The sequence below is a fragment of the Dipodomys spectabilis genome, unplaced genomic scaffold (assembly GCF_019054845.1).
Source record: "Dipodomys spectabilis isolate Male_0828 unplaced genomic scaffold, ASM1905484v1 ptg000609l, whole genome shotgun sequence".
Classification (NCBI taxonomy): Eukaryota; Metazoa; Chordata; class Mammalia; order Rodentia; family Heteromyidae; genus Dipodomys; species Dipodomys spectabilis.
The window spans coordinates 1076473-1098253 of record NW_024871286.1 but is presented as its reverse complement, the minus strand read 5'-3'; the positions used below and the strand labels follow the sequence as shown (position 1 = coordinate 1098253).

Below are 21781 nucleotides of genomic sequence, written 5' to 3'. Positions count from 1 at the left end.
GGTGCCTGAGCTCCAGACCTAGGTCTCTCCTCACTGGCTGTTCAGCCTCAGGTCATTCTGCACAGGGAGAAGGTCTCAGCCAGGGAGGGTTTGGGCCCAAGGCTGGGCCTCCAGCCCACAACTCATCACCAGTGAAGGTGTGCATTCCTGGACTCCCAGCACAGGGGAGACTGGGAGGTTAAAGCTCCAGGTCAGCCTGGGTCCAGTACCTAGACTCATGTCAAACGAAATGAAATGAAAATGTGGCGGTGGTGGCTCACGCCTGTAATTCCAGCTACTCAGAAGGCTAAGATCTGAGGGTTGTGGTTCAAGGCCAGTCTGGGCAGGAAAGTCATGTGATTCTCCAGTGAACTACCAAAAAGCACAAGAGGTGTTGTTCAAGTGGTAGAGTGACAACTTTGTACACAGACACACACACACACACAGACACACAGCTCAGGAGTGACGACGCCTGAGGCGCTGGGTTCAAGCCCAGGCCCAGGGCTCACTGCACTGTCAGGCCCAGCAGCCTCAGCTTCCCACCAGGCCCGGCGCCGTGGCCAGGCCAGGGCAGGCCAGGGCAGGGCAGGCCGGCCAGGGCAGGCCGGCGCAGGCCAGGGCAGGCAGGCCAGCGCAGGGCAGGCCAGGGCAGGGGCGCTGGCGGAGGCTGGGGGCTCTGCAGCTTTAGGAGGGGCCTTGGGGTCCCCTGAGCCGAGTGTCTGGCGGGGGCAGTGCCAGGGGCCGCAGGCTGGGGCTCCGTCGGGCCCTTTGTTTCTTCGAGACCTGGGCTTCCTACGGCGCCCAGGCTGGCGGGGCCGGGGCCGCCGGGGCCGCAGGAGGCCCTGGCCGGGGCGGCGGCGGGAGCCCTGTGTGCGCAGAGCGCGCGGAGGCCGCGGGAGGCGGTGCCGGTCGATGCTTTTAATTCAAAAAAAAGGATCCGGGCGGGCGGCGGCCCGGCGGGTCTGGAAAAATAAATCTCCGCTAGAAACCTGGGTCCGGGCCGGGCCGGGCCGGGCCGGGGCGGCCGCGCGGCCCCGGGCTCAGTTCGCGCCGCCGCCGGCCCCACTGTCACCGTCCGCGGCCGGCCCTCGTGTCCTCGCCCGCGGGAGGCCGCGCCGCGTCCTGGCTCCAGGTCCCCGTGGCGCGTGACGACGTCTCGGCTGCGTCCGGCGGCCGGGCGGGTGCGGGGTCCCCGGGTGCGGGGTGCGGGTCCCCGGGCCTCACAGCAGCGAGCAGCGGAAGAAGCCGCTGCGCTTCTGCTCCGCCGAGATCTTCACGCCCTGGCTGCTGCCCTGCGGGCTGTTGCCCTCCTGCGGTCACGGGGCGGGGTCAGCAGTCGCGCGTGCGCACGCGCGGCCGCCAGCTCCGCCCCGCCCCCCACTCACCAGCTTCTTGTCCATTTTGGCTTTGATGTCCCTGGCGAGCGTGAAAAACGCCTGCGGGGGAAGGGGGGGGTGTCAGCGCGGGGAGGGGCGCGGCCCCGCCCCCTGACCCGCGCCCCCTGCCGGGACCCCCCCCTCCCCCCCGCGGCTCACGTTCTCCACGTTGATGTTGGCCTTGGCGCTGGTCTCCATGAACTTGATGCCGTAGTCCAGCGCCAGCTGCGGGGCAACCGCATCCTGGTTACCGGGCGGCGCGGGGCTCCGCCGGGATCGCGTCTCGGGAACCCCCCCCACCCCGGCGGCTTCCAACCGAGACCCCGCAGCCCACGGACGGCGCACCCACCTTCTCGCCCCGCTCCTTGGACACCTGCCTCTTGTCGTTCACGTCGCACTTGTTCCCCAGGATCATCTTCTCCACGTCCGCCGACGCGTGCTGCAGGGACGCAAGGCTGCCACGGCCCGCCCCGCCCCTCCAGGCCCCGCCCCAGCTCCTCCCGTCCAGGCCCCGCCCCAGCTCCTCCCTGCAGGCCCCGCCCCAGCTCCTCCCCTGCAGGCCCCGCCCCAGCTCCTCCCCTGCAGGCCCCGCCCCAGCTCCTCCCCTGCAGGCCCCGCCCCAGCTCCTCCCTGCAGGCCCCGCCCCAGCTCCTCCCTGCAGGCCCCGCCCCAGCTCCTCCCTGCAGGCCCCGCCCCAGCTCCTCCCCTGCAGGCCCGCCCCAGCTCCTCCCCTGCAGGCCCGCCCCAGCTCCTCCCGTCCAGGCCCCGCCCCCAGCTCCTCCCTGCAGGCCCCGCCCCCAGCTCCTCCCTGCAGGCCCCGCCCCAGCTCCTCCCCTGCAGGCCCGCCCCAGCTCCTCCCGTCCAGGCCCCGCCCCAGCTCCTCCCCTGCAGGCCCCGCCCCAGCTCCTCCCCTGCAGGCCCGCCCCAGCTCCTCCCGTCCAGGCCCCGCCCCCAGCTCCTCCCTTGTGCCCCATCCGCGCCCCCAGTTCATCCCCTCCTCAGCGCCCCCGCCCCTTCCCCTCCGCCCCCGCCCCTCCCTGGCCCCTCCCCCGCCTCTCCCCTCCCCGTCTCTCCCCAGTCCCGCCTCCAGCCTGTCCCCGGCCCTGCCCCCGCCTCTCCCTGGCCCCTGCCCTCCCCGGCCCCGCCCCTGCCACCATCGGCCCCGCCTCTCCCCGGCCCCGCCCCTGCCCTCCTCGGCCCCGCCCCCAGCCCCGCGCCCCCACCTCCTCGATGTTGCGGATCCAGTTGCGGATGTTGTCGAAGGAGCGCTCGTTGGTGATGTCGTAGACCAGCATGATGCCCTGGGGGACGCGGGGCTCAGGGCGGGAGGGCACCCCAGACCCAGCCCCCCCGCCGGCCACCCGCACCGCAACGCCCAGATCCTGCCACTCCTCGGGAAACTGAGGCTCAAGGGGGCGGGGCGAGACCGTTAAGACCGCTGCCTGGCGCCTGTCACCCGCCCACCCTGGAGGCCGGGTCTGAGGACCGGCCGGCCAGCCGGGGCGCCCGGGGCCTCTCCCCTCCGGGGCCTCCTGGAAGGGGGCTGCGGCGCAAGTGCGGAGCAGGAGCAGCAGCAGCAGCAGCAGCAGCAGCAGCAGCAGCAGCAGCAGCAGCAGCGAGGGCCCAGCCCTGATCGAGCCCCAGGACCAGCACAAAGAAGGAGAGAGACAGGGGAAGCGGCCGGGAGCGCGCCCCGCCCTCGGGGCCTTCCCGCCTGCCCCAGGCCCGTCCCCGCCGTCCCGCGGCCGGTGCCTCCTGGAACAGGTTTGCTCTTTTCGGTGCAGGGTTTGAACTGGGGGCCGTGCTCTCGGCGGGCGGGCGCCGTCCTGCGAAGCTGGGACCCGGGCCTTGTGCCTCACGTGTCCCGCCACGCCCGGCCTTGAACCACAGTCCTCCCGGCCTCCACCTCCAGAGTAGCAGAGTTCAATTTCGATTTTTTTTTTTTTTTTTTTTTTTGGTCAGTCGTGGGGCCTGAACTCTGGGCCTGGATGCTGTCCCTCAGCTCTTCAGCTCAAGGCTAGCGCTCTACCACTTGAGTGTCTGCCCCACTTCCGGCTTTTTCTGCTTATGTGGTGCTGAGGAATTGAACCCAGGGCCTCATGCATGCAAGTCAAGCACGCTACCACTGAGCCACCTTCCCAGCCCCTCAATTTCGATTTTAATGATTTAAACTGAAATGGTGGCCAGGTAGCGGGAGGCCCGGGCGATGTCGGGAAGACAGCCCTGGGGACGCCCACACCGAGGCCGCGGGGCCAGGAACTGCAGTGAGTGGGGCGGGCTGGGCGGGGGCCGGGCCAGTGGGGAGGCCCTTTGGGAAGCCCTACCATGGCGCCCCGGTAGTAGGCGGTGGTGATGGTCCGGAAGCGCTCCTGGCCCGCTGTGTCCCTAGAGCCGGAGGAAGCGGGAGGTCGGTGACGGAGGCCCGAGCGGGGCTTTCCTCTGCTCCTCAACACCGGGATTTGAACTCAGGGCCTCAAGGTTGCCAGGCCCCGCTCTGCCCCTTGAACCACGCCCCCCCCAGCTCTTTCTTTAAGGCCTGCCTACCGAGCATGCTTCCTCTGGTGCCCAGACGGCTGGCACAGGCCGCTGCACCAGCTTCTGGGGGAGATGGGGTCTCGGAGCCAGGGGGCTCGGGCAGGGTCTGGCTGCGGGCCCCAGGCGGGCTGGGAACCACTGTCCTCCGCCTCCGACCGCTCAGACCACGGTGTGGCCGCCAGACCCGGCCCCCAGCTTTTCCTGGGGTTCACCCTCACATTCAGCCAGCAGAGTCTGCTCTGCCCGACCACAAACAAAGACCACAGCTACACCCCAGTCACCACCCTGCTCCCTGCCGGGCTTCTGGAATATTATCTCCCATTTTCTGGTCACACTATTGGCGGTGAAGAGATGTGTTATGGGTGTGGCGGCTCACACCTGTAATATTAGCAACCTAGGAGGCAGAGACTGCGAACACTGCTGTGAGACCCCATCTCAACTGATGAAAGGCCAGGCCGTGGGGAGTGTGACTGTAACGCATGCAAGATGCGCACACAGGAAAATCATGGTCCCGGCCAGCTCAGGCCAAAAAAAAAAAAAAAAAAAAAAAGAGGACTCCATCATCAAAGTAACAAACGTGGGTGGAGTCGGGAGGGGCTGGGGGTGCAGAGCAAGGGCTGGCCTGGGGCTCCCCAGGGAAAGAGGAGGTGACAGTGGACCTTTGTGGTTTAGGGTGAGTGGCTGGGCATGGGGACCCTCCCGCCATCCACCACCAGGAAGGGGGATCTGGAGTTCAAGGCCAGCCTGGGCTAGAGACCAGATCTCCACAGACACACAGACAGCACCCCACCCCCACCCCATGCTGGGGCTCCTGGCTGGGGCCCTGCGCAGGGCTGGGCCAGGCCTGACCAGAGGCCATGCGGTGCAGCTCCCCGGCTGCGAGAGCCTGCAGGAGCAGCAGCTCACGCCTGGCATCCAGGCACGCAGGAGGCTGAGATCCGAGGATCCCAGTTTGAAGCCAGACCAGGCAGGAAAGCCCACGACACTCTCATCTCCAATGAGCCAGCAAAAAGCTGGGAGTGGCCTGAGACTCAGGAGGTAAAGCGCCAGCCTGGAGTGAAAAAGCTCAGGGGCAGCGCCCAGGCCCCAAGTTCTCGTCCAAGGACTGGCGGGAAAAGCCCCGCACCAGAGGTGGGGGAGACTCACCAGATCTGAAGCTTGATTCTCTTGCCATCCAGCTCTATCGTCCTAATTTTAAAGTCGATTCCTGAAAGAAGAAAATGGCCTTGTCAGTCCCTGCCTGCAGGGTCTTGGTGTCAGGACATGCTTCCTCCTCTCCCAGGAGGAGGGCCTACGGGTGGGGGCGGGGCCAGGGCAGCCAAAGCCTCCCCACCTGCACAGGCCCCGCCCCCACTCCCACAGTGCCCTGCAGACCCCACTCCCACAGTGCCCTGCAGACCCCACATACCCACAGTGCCCTGCAGACCCCACAGACCCACAGTGCCCTGCAGACCCCACAGACCCACAGTGCCCTGCAGACCCCACAGACCCACAGTGCCCTGCAGACCCCACAGACCCACAGTGCCCTGCAGACCCCACAGACCCACAGTGCCCTGCAGACCCCACAGACCCACAGTGCCCTGCAGACCCCACAGACCCACAGTGCCCTGCAGACCCCACAGACCCACAGTGCCCTGCAGACCCCACAGACCCACAGTGCCCTGCAGACCCCACAGACCCACAGTGCCCTGCAGACCCCACAGACCCACAGTGCCCTGCAGACCCCACAGACCCACAGTGCCCTGCAGACCCCACAGACCCACAGTGCCCTGCAGACCCCACAGACCCACAGTGCCCTGCAGACCCCACAGACCCACAGTGCCCTGCAGACCCCACATACCCACAGTGCCCTGCAGACCCCACATACCCACAGTGCCCTGCAGACCCCACAGACCCACAGTGCCCTGCAGACCCCACAGACCCACGGTGCCCTGCAGACCCCACAGACCCACGGTGCCCTGCAGACCCCACAGACCCACGGTGCCCTGGGATGTGCGCAGGCCAGGCCCCCAGTAGCCCCCTCGTCCGTCCGTGTGTCTTTCCCATGTGATGGCTGTGCTCACACTGGCCCAGAGGTTCCCCGGGCTCACAGGCGTAAGTCACATGGTCTACGAGGCAGATCTCAAAAAACTTAAGCTGGGCGCTGGTGGCTCCCGCTGCCTGTCATCCCAGCTACTCAGGAGGCTGAGATCGGAGGATCACGGTTCAAAGCCAGCCCAGACAGCAAAGTCCATGAGACTCTAATCTCCAGGAAATCACCAGAAAACCAGAAGTGGTGCTGTGGCTCAAGGGATAGAGCGCTCGCCTTGAACTGAAGAGCTGAGGGACAGCGCCCAGGCCCAGAGTTCAAGCCCCATGACTGACACACACACACACACACACACACACACACACACACACACACACACACACACAGAGCAAGCTGGATGGGGAAGCACAGGCGCATAATCCCAGATGGGGGAGACAGAGGCCAGAGAATCAGGAATTGGAGGCCAGTGTGGGGCGGCGTGGTGAGACCTTACTTCAAAAATCTCAAAAACAAAAAACGAACCCCCTTTCCCCATGTCCCCTGCCAGTTCCCCCAGAATGCAGGAAGGCCTGTGGAACACCTGTGCGCGGGCACCCGGCCCCCCTCCCTGACACTCACGGCTCCTCGTCCCAGCCCCCGCCCCCCCACAGCTTGGGGATTCTGTTCTTGGGGAGGTGCTGGGGACGGAGCTGGGCTGCAGCCCTGCCAGGCAGGTGCTGCATGCCGCACCCTCGGTACTTTTTGGCACTGGTTACTCGAGATGCGGCCTCCTTCCTGCCCAGGGCAGGGCAGGGCAGGGACCACAAGCCTAGTTTTCATTTCCCGTTGGAGCTGAGCCGGTAGGCGAGCCCCACCACGCCCAGATTTAAGTGCATGAGACTCTCACCTCAAACGAACCACCAAAAAGCTGGAAGTGGACCTGTGGCCCAAGTGGTAGAACACTGGCCTTGAATAAAAGCTCAGGGACTGTGCCCAGGCCCCTAGTTCAAGCCCGAGACACACACATGCATGCACTGCACGCATGCACATACCCAGCCAGGGGTCCCTGTCATCGTACTGAGACTCTGTCTAGAAAGCCTGGCCTGGCCCCAGTGTGGGCAGGAATTCGGTCACCATGGCTTTTGGGGATCTCTGGGGACAGGGACAGCCACAGGAGGGAGGGGCTGCCTGGGAGTCTGCTGGGAGCGGGGACCCCGGACCCCAGGCCGCACCCCATCCCGCCTCCAAGTCACGCCATGGTGTCTTCCCAGCCACACATGCTCACACCTGCACACACGCACAGCGCAGCGCAGCGCAGCACGGCCTGGTGAGCCGGTGGGAGCACAGCCGCGGGCGAGGGTTCTGGGCCGTGCATCCCCTTGAAGCCCTAAGCGGCCACGGAGCCCGAGGCCGCGCCAGGCTGCAGGCAGTGGCGGGAGCGGCACAAGCTGCCCAGGACCGTGGCACTCGCCTGCCGGTGCTCAGGCGCACAGGGCCAGGAGGGGCTCTTTCTAGAATGCTCCCCACACCGGGGCCTGTCTTCCACTGGGCTTTTATTAACACACGGTGCTTCATTAAAATGGATCAACTTCATGAAGCCATAACTTCAAAGTCAAAGTGAAGATCGCTTTCCTAGAAGACAGCGGTCGTGCCCACGGACTACAGACAGGAGCGATCGGCGCGGTCCCGGGTTCCAATGCTGCCTCCACCTTGCCAGGCCCCCCTGAGCAAGCCCCATGCCACCTGCAAGTGAGGGGGGCCTCCGTGCATGGGGGAGACCGTAGTTCTGGCCCAGAATTCAAAAGCAAGACAGGAAGCCCTCCTGACTTCCTGTTGGCTGTGCTGAGCGGGGCAGGAGTCTCAGGCTGGGAAACAGAGGCACAGCCTGGCGGAGAGGAGCCGCAGCCCACGGAGTTCCACTTCCTGGTTCGTGGGACTCAGGGACTGGCTCCCCAGCTGGACCTTGGAGTGGGGAGGGGAGGGCTGTGGGGCGCCTGTGCGGGTCACGGGGCCCTGGGCAGCTGCCGCTCTGCGCCCAGGGCACGGGCCAAGGCAGGGTGCACTTGTTTGAAGAAAAGAGACGCTCAGAAAGGGTTAGTGCCTGCTTACGAGCAAATACCAGCGGGGCGCCATGGCTCACGCCTGTCATCCCAGCTACTTTTTTTTTTTTTTTTTTGGGGGGTCCAGTCGTGGGCCTGAACTCGGGGCCTGGGCGCTGTCCCTCTGCTCTTCAGCTCAAGGCGAGCGCTCTACCACTTGAGACATAGCGCCACTTCCGGCCTTTTTCTTTTACTTATGTGGTGCTGAGGAATCAAACCCAGGGCCTCAAGCATGCAAGGCAAGCGCTCTACCACTGAGCCACCTTCCCAGCCCATTATCCCAGCTACTTGGGAGACGGAGGTCTGAGGAGCGAGGCTCGCAGCCAGCCCAGACAGGAAAATCCATGCTTTTGTTTTTTTTGTCGGTCATGGGGCTGGTACTCGGGGCCTGAGAGCTGTGCCTGAGCTTCTGTGCTCAAGGCTAGTGCTCTATCTCGTTGAGCCACAGTTCTACTTCCCGTTTTCTGGTAATTAATTGTGGAGATGAGTCTCAGAGACTTTCCTGCCTGGGCTGGCTTTGAACCACGATCCTCAGATCTCAGCCTCCCGAGTAGCTGGGATGACGGGTGTGAGCCGTGGGGCTTCTGTGGGATTCTCATCTCCCTTGAACAGCCGAGAAGCAGAAGTCTGCCGTGGGAAAGCAGGACACCGCTCACTGCCCCTCCCGGCCGGGCCAGAGGTCAGCGGCCAGCGCCGCTCCTGGAGCTGGCAGAGGCAGGCTGTGAAGTCCAGCCACCCTGGAGCATGCCCGTGTGCAAAGGGACTGTGGTTGCTTGGGGCCTGTGATGGGAAGCAGGGCCGGGCGGCCTGTGCCGCACACTACGGCTCCCGAGGCTGTCACTCACTTGCGGGGCTATCACTTTGGGGAGCAGGGCCAGGAAGGGGCTCCACGCCGGCATGGCGTGGGGATTGCAGGGGAGGGCGTGAGACCCGGGGCGGGAGGGGGGGAGCGATGGCACCTCGGGGTGGTGGGTCACCTGGGCCTCGGGTTTAGGGGCCTCAGATCACACGGGGGTCAAATTCCACCCCTGCCACCTGCAGGCCGTGGCCTTCAGCAAGAGCCCCCCCCACAGCCCGGACTCAGGCCCGGCCCTCCATCCCCGGGCCAACCTCCAGGCCTCAGTTTCCACTTCTGCTAAGGCTGAAGTTAGACCCGCCAGGGTTGGAAGACGGCGCGGCCAGACGCGAGCCGGGCCGACCTGCGACCGGCGGCTCCTCCGCGCAGCCCCAGCCGTCCTGCGGCCCCCGCGCCTGCGCCCAGCACGGCCCCCCCGCGCCCAGCACGGCCCCCCGCGCCCCCTCCCACCCGCGCCCAGCACGGCCCCCCCGCGCCCAGCACGGCCCCCCGCGCCCAGCACGGCCCCCCCGCGCCCTCACACCCGCGCCCAGCACGGCCCCCCCGCGCCCAGCACGGCCCCCCGCGCCCAGCACGGCCCCCCGCGCCCTCACACCCGCGCCCAGCACGGCCCCCCGCGCCCAGCACGGCCCCCCGCGCCCAGCACGGCCCCCCGCGCCCTCACACCCGCGCCCAGCACGGCCCCCCGCGCCCAGCACGGGCCCCCGCGCCCAGCACGGCCCCCCGCGCCCAGCACGGCCCCCCGCGCCCAGCACGGCCCCCGCGCCCCCTCCCACCCGCGCCCAGCACGGCCCCCCGCGCCCAGCACGGCCCCTCGCGCCCTCACACCCGCGCCCAGCACGGCCCCCCGCGCCCAGCACGGCCCCTCGCGCCCTCACACCCCGCGCCCAGCACGGCCCCCCGCGCCCAGCACGGCCCCTCGCGCCCTCACACCCGCGCCCAGCACGGCCCCCCACGCCCAGCACGGGCCCCCGCGCCCAGCACGGCCCCCCCGCGCCCCCTCCCACCCGCGCCCAGCACGGCCCCCCGCGCCCAGCACGGCCCCCCGCGCCCACTCCCACCCGCGCCCAGCACGGCCCCCCCGCGCCCCCTCCCACCCGCGCCCAGCACGGCCCCCCCGCGCCCAGCACGGCCCCCCGCGCCCCCTCCCACCCGCGCCCAGCACGGCCCCCCGCGCCCCCTCCCACCCGCGCCCAGCACGGCCCCCCGCGCCCCCTCCCACCCGCGCCCAGCACGGCCCCCCGCGCCCCCTCCCACCCGCGCCCAGCACGGCCCCCCGCGCCCAGCACGGCCCCCCGCGCCCCCTCCCACCCGCGCCCCCTCCGGCCCCCGCCCCCCCTCGGGCCCCCGCGGCCCCCTCCGGCCCCCGCGCCCCCGCGGCCCCCTCCGGCCCCCGCGCCCCCTCCGGCCCCCTCCGGCCCCCGCGCCCCCTCCGGCCCCCTCCGGCCCCCGCGCCCCCTCCGGCCCCCGCGCCCCCGCGGCCCCCTCCGGGCCCCGCGGCCCCCCGCGCCCCCTCCGGCCCCCGCGGCCCCCCGCGCCCCCTCCGGCCCCCGCGGGCCCCCGCGCCCCCTCCGGCCCCCGCGGGCCCCCGCGCCCCGGCCTGGTCCGGGCGCCGCCTCCCGCCCTCCGCAGCCCCGGCCCCTCGGGCGCGCCCCGCCCAGCCCCCCGAGCCCCGGCCGTCCCCGGGCGCCTACCTATGGTGGAGATGAAGGTGGAGTTGAAGGCGTCCTCGGAGAAGCGGAACAGGACACAGGTCTTCCCCACCCCCGAGTCCCCGATCAGCAGCAGCTTGAACAGGTAATCGTAGGTCTTCGCCATATTACACTCTCTCCCGGACGGGAAGTGCGGCCGGCGCCTCGCCACTGGCCGGCGCATCCGTCCGTCAGACGCGAACCCGCCCCCTATTGGCTGCCGGCCCGCCGACGTCACCGAGGCTGCGCCCGCCCCCGCCCCCGCCCTGCGCGGGGAGAACTGAGGAAGGGGCGAGCGCCGCGCAGAGCCGGAAGCAGCTCGGCCGCGCCGCCCATTGGCCGGCGTGTGGGACCAGCCGCGTTCTGATTGGCCCGCGGGAAGAGTCGGGGGGCTTCAAATGAGAACCAGGTGGGGGGCGTGGCGCTCGCGTCCCCGCCTTCGGGGCCTCGGCTCTTCGGAGGGCTCCGCCCCGCCCTCTCGCCGGGAGGGGTGCCAACAGCTCAGCGCGCCTTCGGCTCGGAGCTTGGGGGCGCGATGCGCATGCGCAGGGGCGAACCGTCAGCTCCGGCCGGCGGCGCACGCGCGTGGCGACACGGAAGCCCCGCCCTCCCCCGCGGGCGCGCAGCCGCAGTGCGCGCACCGAGGCGAGCGCGGGAACGGGCGGGCGGCGCGGCGAGGACAGACGCAGCGACCGCGCGGTTTGTGTAAAAGTTTATTTTGCCCAAAAATGTAGAAAAAGTGGTGAGTGTGACACAGGACGGGGCAGCGGGCGGCTCAGCCTGGCCCGGCCGTAATAAATAGGAGCGGGGCGGGGCCGGCGAAGCTTCTAGAAGCGGCGGCGAGGCTGTGCGCCGGCGCTGACCCCCCGCGGCCGGACGGTGTGCTGTCCGCTGAGAGGTGACCAAGACCGGGCCGGACTGCGGGTCCCCCGGCCATCCAGAAGCTTCCATGCCTTGATGGAGCCCCAAGTGCAGCTCGACCTCGGGGCCCCCGGCCTTTGACCCGGGCTTTGTTGGGGTGTGGGGGGCTGGAGATCCCGCCCCCCCCCCCGTCCGCTCTTTGGTCTCGGGTTTTCCTGCTCGGGGCCCCTCGGGAGGCTGAGGGCCGAGGATGGCGGCTCGAGGCCCGCAGGGCCCGGGGACCCCGGGAAGGCCGCTCCCCTCCGGGGCCGAGGACTTGCCACGCTCAGGTGCGAGTTCACACCGCCAGCGGCGAGGAAGGGTCTAGCACGGTCCTGGCTGCGAGTAATATTCCACCACTTCCCGATCCAGCCTGAAGAGAATAATCAACCCTGCCTAAGGAAGAAAGGTAGCGCGTATAAAAGAGCTAGAAAAAAGCGGTGCGCTGGGAAGCGAGGGGGGCGCTGAACCTGCGGTGCGCAAAGCTTGTCTGATACAAAATACGCCGTCGTGAACTCAGCATCCGCTCGCCAGTCTCGAGCTGAGCCAAGCCGGGAGGACTCCAGGATTCCTTAAATACAGTTGAGTTCATTCAGCGTCTGGTCCAGTGTTTGGTGCAAACCCACGTTCTCTTCTTTGGCCTGGGCTAGTTTCTCTGGGGGAGGGGGGAAGAGAGAGGAACGAATGAATGAGCATGGACATCCTTAAAACAATGTCGACGGAACCTCCAACATCCAGACTAAAAGTCAAAGTGCTTTTCTCTGTGTGTGTGTGTCAGTCCTGGGACTTGAACTCAGGACCTGGGTGCTGTCCCTAAGCTTTTTCCTTCAAGGCTGGTGGCACTTGAGCCACAGCTCCACTTCATTTTCCGGTGGTTCATTGGAGATAAGAGACTCATGGACTTTCCTGCCCAGGCTGGCTTTGAACCGCGACCCTCGGATCTCAGTCTCCTGAGTAGCTGGGATGACAGGCGTGATGAGCCACTGGCGCCTGGGCCACAAACTATGGTGAATATGTTGCCACATGAAGATTCTTTGCCTGTCTGAAATGCAAACTGAATCCACTGCCCCCCCAGCCCTGCGTGCAACGCAGACATGAGTGGCATCACATTCCTGGCTGATCTGTGTGTAACAAGGGGCGGGGGGCGTCAGGGGACACGGACGGGGGACAGGATGGACAGTAGAAGCTATGGAGTGAGTCATAATGAAGATTTCTAGGCCCAGAGACAGTGCACGCCTGGAATCCTGGCTTCACTCAGGAGGCTGAGATCTGAGGGTGGCGGTTCAAAGCCAGCTCGGGAAAGTCTGTGAGACTCTCATCTCTAGTTGCCACCCAACAGCTGGGAGTGGCGCTGGAGCTCAAGGGCTAGAGCGGCAGCCTTGAGAGACAGAGCTGGGGGCAGCGCCGGCCGAGTGCAAGCAGTGTTTAGTTGTCGTGGAGATGCATTTCCCCTCCACACCCACTGGCCCAGCCTGGTTCTGTTAGCTGCCTGTGTATCCATGGCAACGGATTCAAACAGAACTGAAATTGAAGCCAGGGCAGCAAGGTGGAGCAAATACACAAAATGAGGCCCGGTGGCTGCGTCTCCTAGATCTGTGCACCTCTTCATTGCACAAAGCCAGGAAATTTGACTGAGCTCAGTAGCTCCTGCCTGTCATCCAGTGATGCAGGAGGCTGAGATCTGAGGATCGCGGTTCAAATCCAGCCCTGGCAGGAAAGCCTGTGAGACTCTTTATCTCCAATGAACCACCAGAAAACCGGAAGTGGCGCTGTGGCTCAAGTGGTAGAGCGCTCGCCTTGAGCTGAAGAGCTGTGGGACAGCGCCCAGGCCCAGAGTTCAGGCCCCACGACTGACAACATCAAAGGACAGGGCCTTGGTCACGGCTGAGTGCAGCTGTCCTGCCGGGGTGCCAGGCGTGTGCACCCGGCCCAGTCCCCCGTCTTCTTAGCTGTGTTGTAAGAGTGGGATGGGTGACCGGGATCGGGGTTGGGCTGTGCGCAGCGAGGACAGGGGTCCTGACCCCAGCCCTGCGAGAAACAGACAAGAAAGAACAGGAGGCCTGAGGAGACCACACTTGCTGCTATTTGGACGCCCATTCCAGCCTCTGAGACCAAGGCTGGCTTGTATGTCCTGTAGCCCCAACTCCCCAGCGGGGGAGGCCCCCACCTATGACTCCAAAGGCAGCAAGGAGGGAAGAGAGCAGTGGGAAAGGGAGGAGAGGAATGCAGTTATCAGAGGGCTTGAGTGTGAACTGGGATGCGAGGGCTGGAGCTCTGGCAGCCTGCGGAGAGCATGAGGCTCGGGCTGGCGTGGATGCCAAGGCCTCTCTACAGAGGTCATGTCACTGACTATGTGGTCCGGCTCCTCACTGATGTCATAGAGCCGGGCTGGGGGGGGGGGGGACGGGAACAGCACAGAGGGTGTCAGGGCGGGCGGCCCACGTGTGTGAGGGAAAGAGAAAAGGCAGAAGTGACAGAGGCAGGGCGAGGGTCACGGCGTGGCCCACAGTCACAGTCATGCCCAATGATGTCACCAGGTCAAAGGCCACAGACCAGGTCAAAGGCCACAGTGTAGATGTCCTTATAAGGAAACCTTGCCTCCACCAAAGCTGCTGGAATTTTCCACTGCACCCAGAGGCCCAGGGGCAGAATTTGAGAACTGGCTGGCCCACTGGAGACCCCAAGCCAGGGAAGCGGGGCGCTGGCGGCTCTCGAGACTCCGGAGGCTGAGATCTGAGGATGGTGGTTCAAAACCAGCCCAGGCAGCCACGTCTGGGAGACTCATCTCAAACGCATCAGCCAAAGGCTGGAGGTGGAGCTGTGGCTCAAGAGGTTGAGCACCAGCCTGAACTTTGAAAAAGCTCAGGGCCAGCGCCCAGGTGCTCCGTTCAAGCCCTGGGACCAGCACAGACACCAAACCAAGACAGCAGACGCGGCCGAGACCTCGACAGCCCCCCCCCTGCCCCCCCTAACCCCCCCAGACGCACTCACCTTCCAGGTCGTCAATGGTCTTCTCCAGTTTGGCCACTGTTCGTTCTGCAAACTCTGCCCGGGTCTCAGCCTGCAGGGGAGCAGAGTCAGTGCCCCGCCCCGGGCCGGGTGCCCGTGGGGGGGCTGTGGGGGGGGCAAGGGGGCGCTCACCTCCTTCAGTTTGTCAGACAGGAGTTTGATTTCTTCCTCGTATTTATCTTCCTTTTCAGAATACTGAGAGAGAAACAAACACTTAAAAATCAGAAGAGAAGCCGGGCGCCGGTGGCTTCCGCCTGTCATCCCAGCTACTCAGGAGGCTGAGGTCTGAGGATCGCGGTTCAAAGCCAGCCCGGGCAGGAAAGTCCCTGAGACTCTGATCTCCAATAAACCACTAGAAGACTGAAAGTGGCGCTGTGGCTCAAGTGGTAGAGCGCTCGCCTGGAGCTGAAGAGCTGAGGGACAGCGCCCAGGCCCAGAGTTCAAGCCCCATGACCAACCCCCCCAAAAAAAAAAGAGAGAGGGTGCCGAGACTCCTGCCCGTAATCCCAGCTACTCCCGAGGTGGAGGTCAGTGAGCCTGGGTGAGGAGTCAGCCAGGGCCCCCCACCCCAGCACCGAGCTGGTGGGTGCGCCCCCCCCCAGGCTGAGGGTGCAGGGGCTCCAGGGTGGCTCCGCCACAGGCAGGAGGCGGCGGCAGCGGGCGCATGAGCGTGCCCCTTTTCCCACACCCCGCCCCAGGGGCCCGTTTGGGGAGCGGGGTGCAGCACCCACCTTCTCGGACGCGGCCTCCAGGGACTTGAGGTTGTTTGTGACGTTCTTGAGCTCCTCCTCCAGGTCCCCGCACTTCCTGCGCACAGGAGAGGGGGGAGCGCCTCACTAAGGCCGCCGGGTACGGGGGGAGAGGGGGCCTGAGGGGCAGAGGTCAGCCCCCATCACGGCGCACAGCGCTGGGGGACCCCCCCCCGGGCTGAGGATGCCTCCTGGGGTCGCTCAACTCCTGGGATGCCACTCAGGGTGTCAAAACAGGGCCGGGCCGGGCCGGGCGCTGGTGCCGCGCCGTCACCCCGCCCTCGGGAGGCTGAGATCTGGGGATGGAGGTTCAGCGCCGGGCTGGGGTCGGGCGCACCCCGTCCCCCCCAGCGCCACTCACAGCTCCGACACCTCTGCGCGCTCCTCCGCTCGCTCCAGCTCGCCCTCCAGGATGACCAGCTTGCGCGCCACCTGCGGGACGCAGGGCCTGTGACGCGCGCCCTGCCACGCCGCCTGCCCCCCCCCCCGGGTCCCCAAGGGACGCAGGAAACGTGGGGGCAGCGCGAGTCCCGGCGTTCACCAAAGCGCCGGGACCCCCGGGGGCGCGCTCGTGCGTCCCAGCCGCTCCCGAGCGAGGCCGGAGGCCGGGGCCGCCCGCCCGCCGGGCCCGCGCGCTCACCTCCTCGTACTTGCGGTCGGCCTCCTCGGCGATGTGCTTGGCCTCCTTCAGCTGCATCTCCTGGATCTCCATCTTCTCCTCGTCCTTCATGGCGCGGTTCTCGATGACCTTCATGCCTCTGCAAGGCCGGGCGGTGCCCTCAGTGCCCGCGGGGGGGGCGACCCCAGCCTGGGCGCCCTGACCCCCTGACCCCGCCGGTGAGGGGCGGGCCCGGGCTGGGTGGCGTCCGCGCAGGCGCAGGGCCGGGCGCGGTGGCCGCGCGTCCTCCCAGCTCCTCGGATCTGCCCGGCAGGATCGTCCCGAGACCCTGATCTCCAGGCCAAGGACGACAAGAGCCCAGGATGCCGCTCTGCGGCCCTGGGGGATGATGCCCGTGCGTGCCGCGCCCGGCCCGCTTGGAGATGGGGTCTCCCTCACTGGCATCCTGCCCCGCAGCCGCTGAGGGCCGTCTGTCTGGCTGTGCTGTGTGGGAGGGGCCCAGGGCCTCGGCCCTGCACCCGCGGCGCCTCCCCTCCCCGCCCTCGGTGCCCGTGCGGCTGGGCCCCGGCGACACCGCCCCGGCCCGGGACAAGGGGCCCATTGACAGCCACACAGACGCGGCGCCTGTGCGCCCCGCAACCCGCCCTCAGCGTGCGGCCCGTGACCAGCAGGGCCGGGGGCCAGCGCCGGCCCACGGGGCCGCGGTGTGCCCACGGACACGGACGCCGCGCGGCCCAGGTGGAGAGGAGAAGCCACCAAGAGGAAAGGAGGGAGGGGGAGGGACGGGCCCGGAGCCGGCGGGGAGGGGACGGAGACGCCCCAGGCCGCCCCGCAAGCACAAACCAAGCCGGGCGCGCGGCTCAGGAAGCTGAGAGCCCAGACTGATCTCCAGAAAAGGCACCGCCAGAAAACAGAAAGTGGCTCGAGCTGAAGAGCCGAGCTCAGGCCCCGGGCCAGCAGACCCTCCCCGCGCGGCGGCTGCTCCCGCTCTCCTCACCTCCCAGGAAGCGCCCTGCCCGCAGGGCGCCCGGTGCGGCCCTCCCCGCCCGCCGCTCACCTCTCGCTCTCGTCGGCTGCCTTCTCGGCCTCCTCCAGCTTCTGCAGGGCCGAGGCCAGCCGCTCCTGCGCGCGGTCCAGCTCCTCCTCCACCAGCTGCACGCGCCGGTTCAGCGCCGCCACATCGCCCTCTGCCTGCGGGGACGGACGGACAGACGGACGGACGGGCGCGTGAGGACAGGCCCCGGCGCCCGGGGATCTCAGCCCCCCCCAGTCTCAATGTCGCTCTCCCCTGCGCCCCAGCGCTGCCATGCTGGCCTGTGAGCTGGACTGCTTCATCATCAACACCAAGGAACATTCCAGCACTCCGGGCCTGGCGTGCGGGGAGCCACGGAAAACAACGTGACCAGCGAAGGGCAGGCTGAACCCCAGCACTGGAGAAGTGGAGGCAGAAGGAGCCGAGCTGGGGACCAGCTGCTGGGGGGGGGGGAGGTCCTGGCTCCAAAATCAACCGAACCAGAGAAAGCAGAGCCTGAGACGCGCGCATGGCACGCCACTGAGGCACGGCGCGGTCCCCGGAACGCGCAGGCCCCCAACAGCAGGGTCAGAGCTGGCACAAAGCAGGACAGGCAGTGTGGCTCTCGCCGGGCACCCCGGCTGCCCGGGGAGGCTGGGAAGTGAGGATCCCGGTGCGAAGCCGGCTGGGGCAGGAAAGTCCCTGAGACTCTCGGCTCCGGCGAGCCACCGAAAAGCCAAAGCAGCGAGCACAGGGTCCTGAGTTCAAGTCCCAGTACTGAGCTCTGCTTCCTCCCAGCCCCCTGCCCCCCAACAAAACGAGAAGGAACATGGCTGCCCGGTGGAATCTGGAATTCTCCAGCCCCGTCCTGCCCGGACCGGCTTGGCCACATACCAGGGCCGGGGGAGAACGGGGAGGCCGGGCCCGGGAGGCCGGGGAGGCCGGAGCTGGGCCCCGGTCAGAGCCGGCTGGGCCGCAGGGCGCTCGGAGCACCGAACCCGAGGCGCCCGTGGCTCCCGGCCCTCATTCCAGCTTCACAAGAGGCCGAGATCCGAGGATCGCGGTTCGAAGCCAGCCGGGCAGGGAAGCCGCTGACATCTCCCGCGGGCTTCCAAGACGTGGGGTGGAGCTGCGGCTCGCGGGGCGGACACCGGCGGGGCCCGGGGCGCCCAGGCCGGGCGGGCGCCGGGGCGCAGGGCCCGACTCCCCCACCCACCCAGGGCTGGGCGCCCGCAGGCCCGGCACCGCACTCCAGGCCCCACGGGAAAAAGGAGCTGCGGGCGGCCAGGGAAGTTTCGAGAAATGACCAGAAAAGCCCGGGCCGGTGGCTCGGCCTGTCGGGCGAGGCCGAGATCGGAGGACGGCGGTTCGGAGCCGGGCCGGCCGGGGCTGGCGCTCTCGGCGAGGCGCGCGCGCGCGCGCGCGCGGGCGGATGCGCACTCACCGCGCCCCGGCGCCGGGCCCGGCGGCTCCGCCCCGCGTCCCGGCCTCGGTCGGGAACAAACTCCGGGAAGACCCGGGCCGGCGCGACGTGGCAGGCGGGGCGCGCGGGGAGGAGGCGGGCGGGGCGCGGGCCGGGGTCCCCTCCCGCCCCTTCCGCAATCAGGGCCACAAAGGCTTTCCCTTATAAGGGAAAGGCCGGCGCCGGAAGGTGGGGGGCCGGCGCCCCTCAATCTAAACGGAACCAGCTGTGCGGCCGCCGGGGCGCGGGGCGAACCCCGAGCTCCCGCGGGCGTCTCCGGTCCCCCCGGAGAGGAGAGAATCCGGGGTCCCGGGCCCCCCAGGGCGGGAGGGGCCCCGCTGCGCGCCCCGAGTCCGGGAACCGCGAGAAAGTGGGGCCGGTGCCGGGGTCCCCGCGGACAACGGAGCCCGGGCCCCGCGTCCCCCCCGGTTCCCGCGCCCCCCCCCGGGCCCCGCGCCCCCCCTCGGGCCCCGCGCCCCCTCCCCGGGCGGCACAAAGGCGGCGGCGGCGGGCGGAGCGCGGGAAGCGGAGACGACGCGGGTCCCGGGGTCGGAGGACCGGAACCGGGAATCCAGGGCCTCTAGGGCGCCGGGGTTGGGGATCTGAAGGGATCTGGGTCCAGAGAAGAGGATCTGAGGCCGGGATGGAGTCCGGGGCCGGAGGGCCGGAGTCAGGAGCCGGGATAGGGGCCGGGATAAAGGTCGGGCCGGGGATCCGGGATGGGGTCCGGGGTCGGGGTGGGGGCTGGGATCAGGGATCCGGGATGGGGTCCGGGGATCCGAGATGGGGTCCGGGGCCGGGGTGGGGGCCGGGATCGGGGATCCAGGATGGGAGTCGGGATGGGGGCCGGGATCGGGGATCCGGGATGGGGGCCGGGGTAGGGGCCGGGGATCCGGGATGGGGGCCGGGGTCGAGGCCGGGGATCCGGGATGGGGGCCGGGGTGGGGGCCGGGGATCCGGGATGGGGGCCGGGGTGGGACCCGGGGATCCGGGATGGGGGCCGGGGTCGGGGTGGGGGCCGTGGCCGGGGTGGGGTCCGGGTCGGGGCCCACGCCCGCACGGCTCACTTTCTCGCGGCGCTCGCGCTCCGCGTCCAGCTCGCGCTGCAGGCCCTGCGCGCGCTCCTCTGCGCCGTCCGCCGTCTGCTGCAGCGCCTGGATCTTGCGCTTCACGGTGTCCAGCGAGCTGAGCGCGGCCATGGCGCGGCGGGGACGACTGCGCGGCCGCGCCCGGGCCCGCTGGGCCCCGCGCCCGCCCCGCCCCGCGCCCCGGCCTGGCCCCGCCCCGCACCCCGGCCCCCGGAGGTCTCCACTTGGCGCCGGCCCGCGCCCGGCCTGGCCCCGCCCCGCTGAGGTCACCGCCTGGCCATCCCGCCCCCCTAGAAGGCCCCGCCCACTCCCGATTTGGCCCGCCCCGTCCTCCCCCATCGCGGACCTGGCCCCGCCCCCGGCCCAGACCCCGCCCCGTTCCCCCCCATCGCGGGCCGGGCCCCGCCCCGTCCCCCCCATCGCGGGCCTGGCCCCGCCCCCGGCCCAGACCCCGCCCCGTTCCCCCCCATCGCGGGCCTGGCCCCGCCCCGTCTCCCCCATCGCGGGCCTGGCCCCGCCCCGTTCCCCCCATCGCGGGCCTGGCCCCGCCCCGTTCTCCCCATCGCGGGCCTGGCCCCGCCCCCGGCCCAGACCCCGCCCCGTTCCCCCCCCATCGCGGGCCTGGCCCCGCCCCGTTCCCCCCATCGCGGGCCTGGCCCCGCCCCGTCCTCCCCATCGCGGGCCTGGCCCCGCCCCGTCCCCCCCCATCGCGGGCCTGGCCCCGCCCCGTTCTCCCCCATCGCGGGCCTGGCCCCGCCCCGTCCTCCCCATCGCGGGCCTGGCCCCGCCCCGTCCCCCCCCATCGCGGGCCTGGCCCCGCCCCGTTCTCCCCCATCGCGGGCCTGGCCCCGCCCCGTCCTCCCCATCGCGGGCCTGGCCCCGCCCCGTTCTCCCCCATCGCGGGCCTGGCCCCGCCCCCGGCCCAGACCCCGCCCCGCTGAGGTCACCGCCCGGCCCCGGCCCACCCGGCCTCTCCCTCGACCCTGGCTCGGCCTCCACCTTCCATCCGCCTCCGCCCGGGCCTGGTCGCGTCCACCTCCGCCCCGGCCTCCACCTCGGCCTCCTCGGCCCGCACTCACGTCGGCCGCGCTCCTCTCCGCCAGCTCCCGCCTCTCCTGCGCCTCCTTCAGCTCCTCCGAGCGCAGGTCCAGCTCGTCCTCCGTCCCCTGCAGCCTCCTCCGGAGCTGCGCCAGCTCCTCCTCCGCCTGGGGTCAGCGGGGTCAGGGGGCGCCCTGGGCAGCCGCACTGCCCGGGTCCCGCGCCCCCGTCCCGCCTGCGTTCCTCGCTGGGGTGGTCGTGGGGCCTGGGCCGCACCCCGGGGGACGCGGGCTGCGCCCTGACCTCAGGCCCAGGACTGGGTAAACTGAGTCTCCGCGAGGGAGCGGCACACAGGTGGGGCGGAGTCCTGTCCGATAAGCTGACCGGCCTCGGCCCGCCCGGCCTCCCCCCCAGCCTCTCCCCCCGGCCTCCCCCTCAGCCCCCCCTCGGCCTCCCCATTTGGACCCCTCGGCCTCCCCCCCAGCCTCCCCACCCCCGGCCTTCCCCCTTCAGTCCCCCGGGTCTCCCCCCTCGGCCTCCCCCCCCCGGCCTCCCCCCCCGGCCTCCCCTCCCCGGCCTCCCCCCCCCGGCCTCCCCCCCCCGGCCTCCCCTCCCCGGCCTCCCCCCCGGCCTCCCCTCCCCGGCCTCCCCCCCCGGCCTCCCCGGCTGTCCAGGGCGTTTGCCGACGGGGCCTGGCACGGCCTGGCACCCGGCCCGGGGTCCCGCCGGAGCCGGCGTGGCGGCCTCCACCAGCCCCGCGGCCGCCGGGGAGGGCGGTCACTCACACCGCGGTGGGAGCGCGAGGCCGCCACTGGCTCGCAGCCGTCTCTGAGCGGGGTCGGGGCCGTGGTGTCCGGGGGCCCCGGCGTGGCGCCTGGTCCCCGCCGCCCCCGGGGTGCAGGCCCGCGGCCCGCGCCGGGCACAGAGACGGCGCGGCGCGGCGGAGCGCGGCACAGCGCGGCGCGGCCTCACCTGCCGGCGCCGGGCCTCCGCCGCCTGGCTGTCGGCCTCGGCCCGCTCCGCGCGCTCCAGGGCGCCCTCCCGCTCCAGCTTCAGCATCTGCATCTTCTTCTTGATGGCCTCCATGGGGGCGCGGGCGCGGGCGCGGGAGGCCCGGCTGGCGGCGAGCGCGGGGCGCGGGCCGCGCGGGCCTTTATAGGCCGCGCCCGCCCCCCCCCGGCCGCCGGCGAGCCCGGGCCCGCGCCCCGCAGCCGCAGCCGCAGCCTTATTTGGGCCTAGGCGTTTCCAGAAGGAAGAAGAACATCACCAGGCCAAGCCGTGTCCAGGTTTAACCTGCGGTGCGCACGCGCGGTCTCGGGGACCAGGCAGGGCCCGGGCCGGGGCGTGGGGGGGCAGGCTG

General features: G+C 69.8%; 2 protein-coding genes across 3 annotated transcripts; both read right to left on the bottom strand.

Annotated features, from left to right (window-relative positions):
* Window positions 1–882: 882 nt before the first annotated feature.
* Rab8a (RAB8A, member RAS oncogene family) lies at window positions 883–10704 on the bottom strand. The gene is made up of 8 exons (XM_042671217.1): window positions 10548–10704; window positions 5037–5097; window positions 3680–3740; window positions 2579–2656; window positions 1705–1794; window positions 1515–1580; window positions 1365–1415; window positions 883–1289 (listed from the first exon to the last, which is right to left on the bottom strand). Exons 1-8 carry the CDS (start codon window positions 10669–10671, stop codon window positions 1200–1202), a joined length of 621 nt encoding a protein of 206 aa, XP_042527151.1. The 5' UTR covers window positions 10672–10704; the 3' UTR covers window positions 883–1199.
* Window positions 10705–11984: 1280 nt separating this feature from the next.
* On the bottom strand, window positions 11985–21507 carry Tpm4 (tropomyosin 4). 2 transcript variants are annotated; one of them, XM_042671273.1, is made up of 9 exons: window positions 21394–21507; window positions 20463–20588; window positions 16879–17012; window positions 15843–15960; window positions 15564–15634; window positions 15185–15260; window positions 14586–14648; window positions 14436–14505; window positions 11985–12099 (listed from the first exon to the last, which is right to left on the bottom strand). In XM_042671273.1, exons 1-9 carry the CDS (start codon window positions 21505–21507, stop codon window positions 12017–12019), a joined length of 855 nt encoding a protein of 284 aa, XP_042527207.1. In that variant the 3' UTR covers window positions 11985–12016. The 2 variants fall into 2 exon arrangements, with proteins under 2 accessions (XP_042527207.1, XP_042527208.1); XM_042671274.1 differs by lacking the exons at window positions 20463–20588; window positions 21394–21507 and adding an exon at window positions 19363–19528.
* Window positions 21508–21781: the final 274 nt, after the last annotated feature.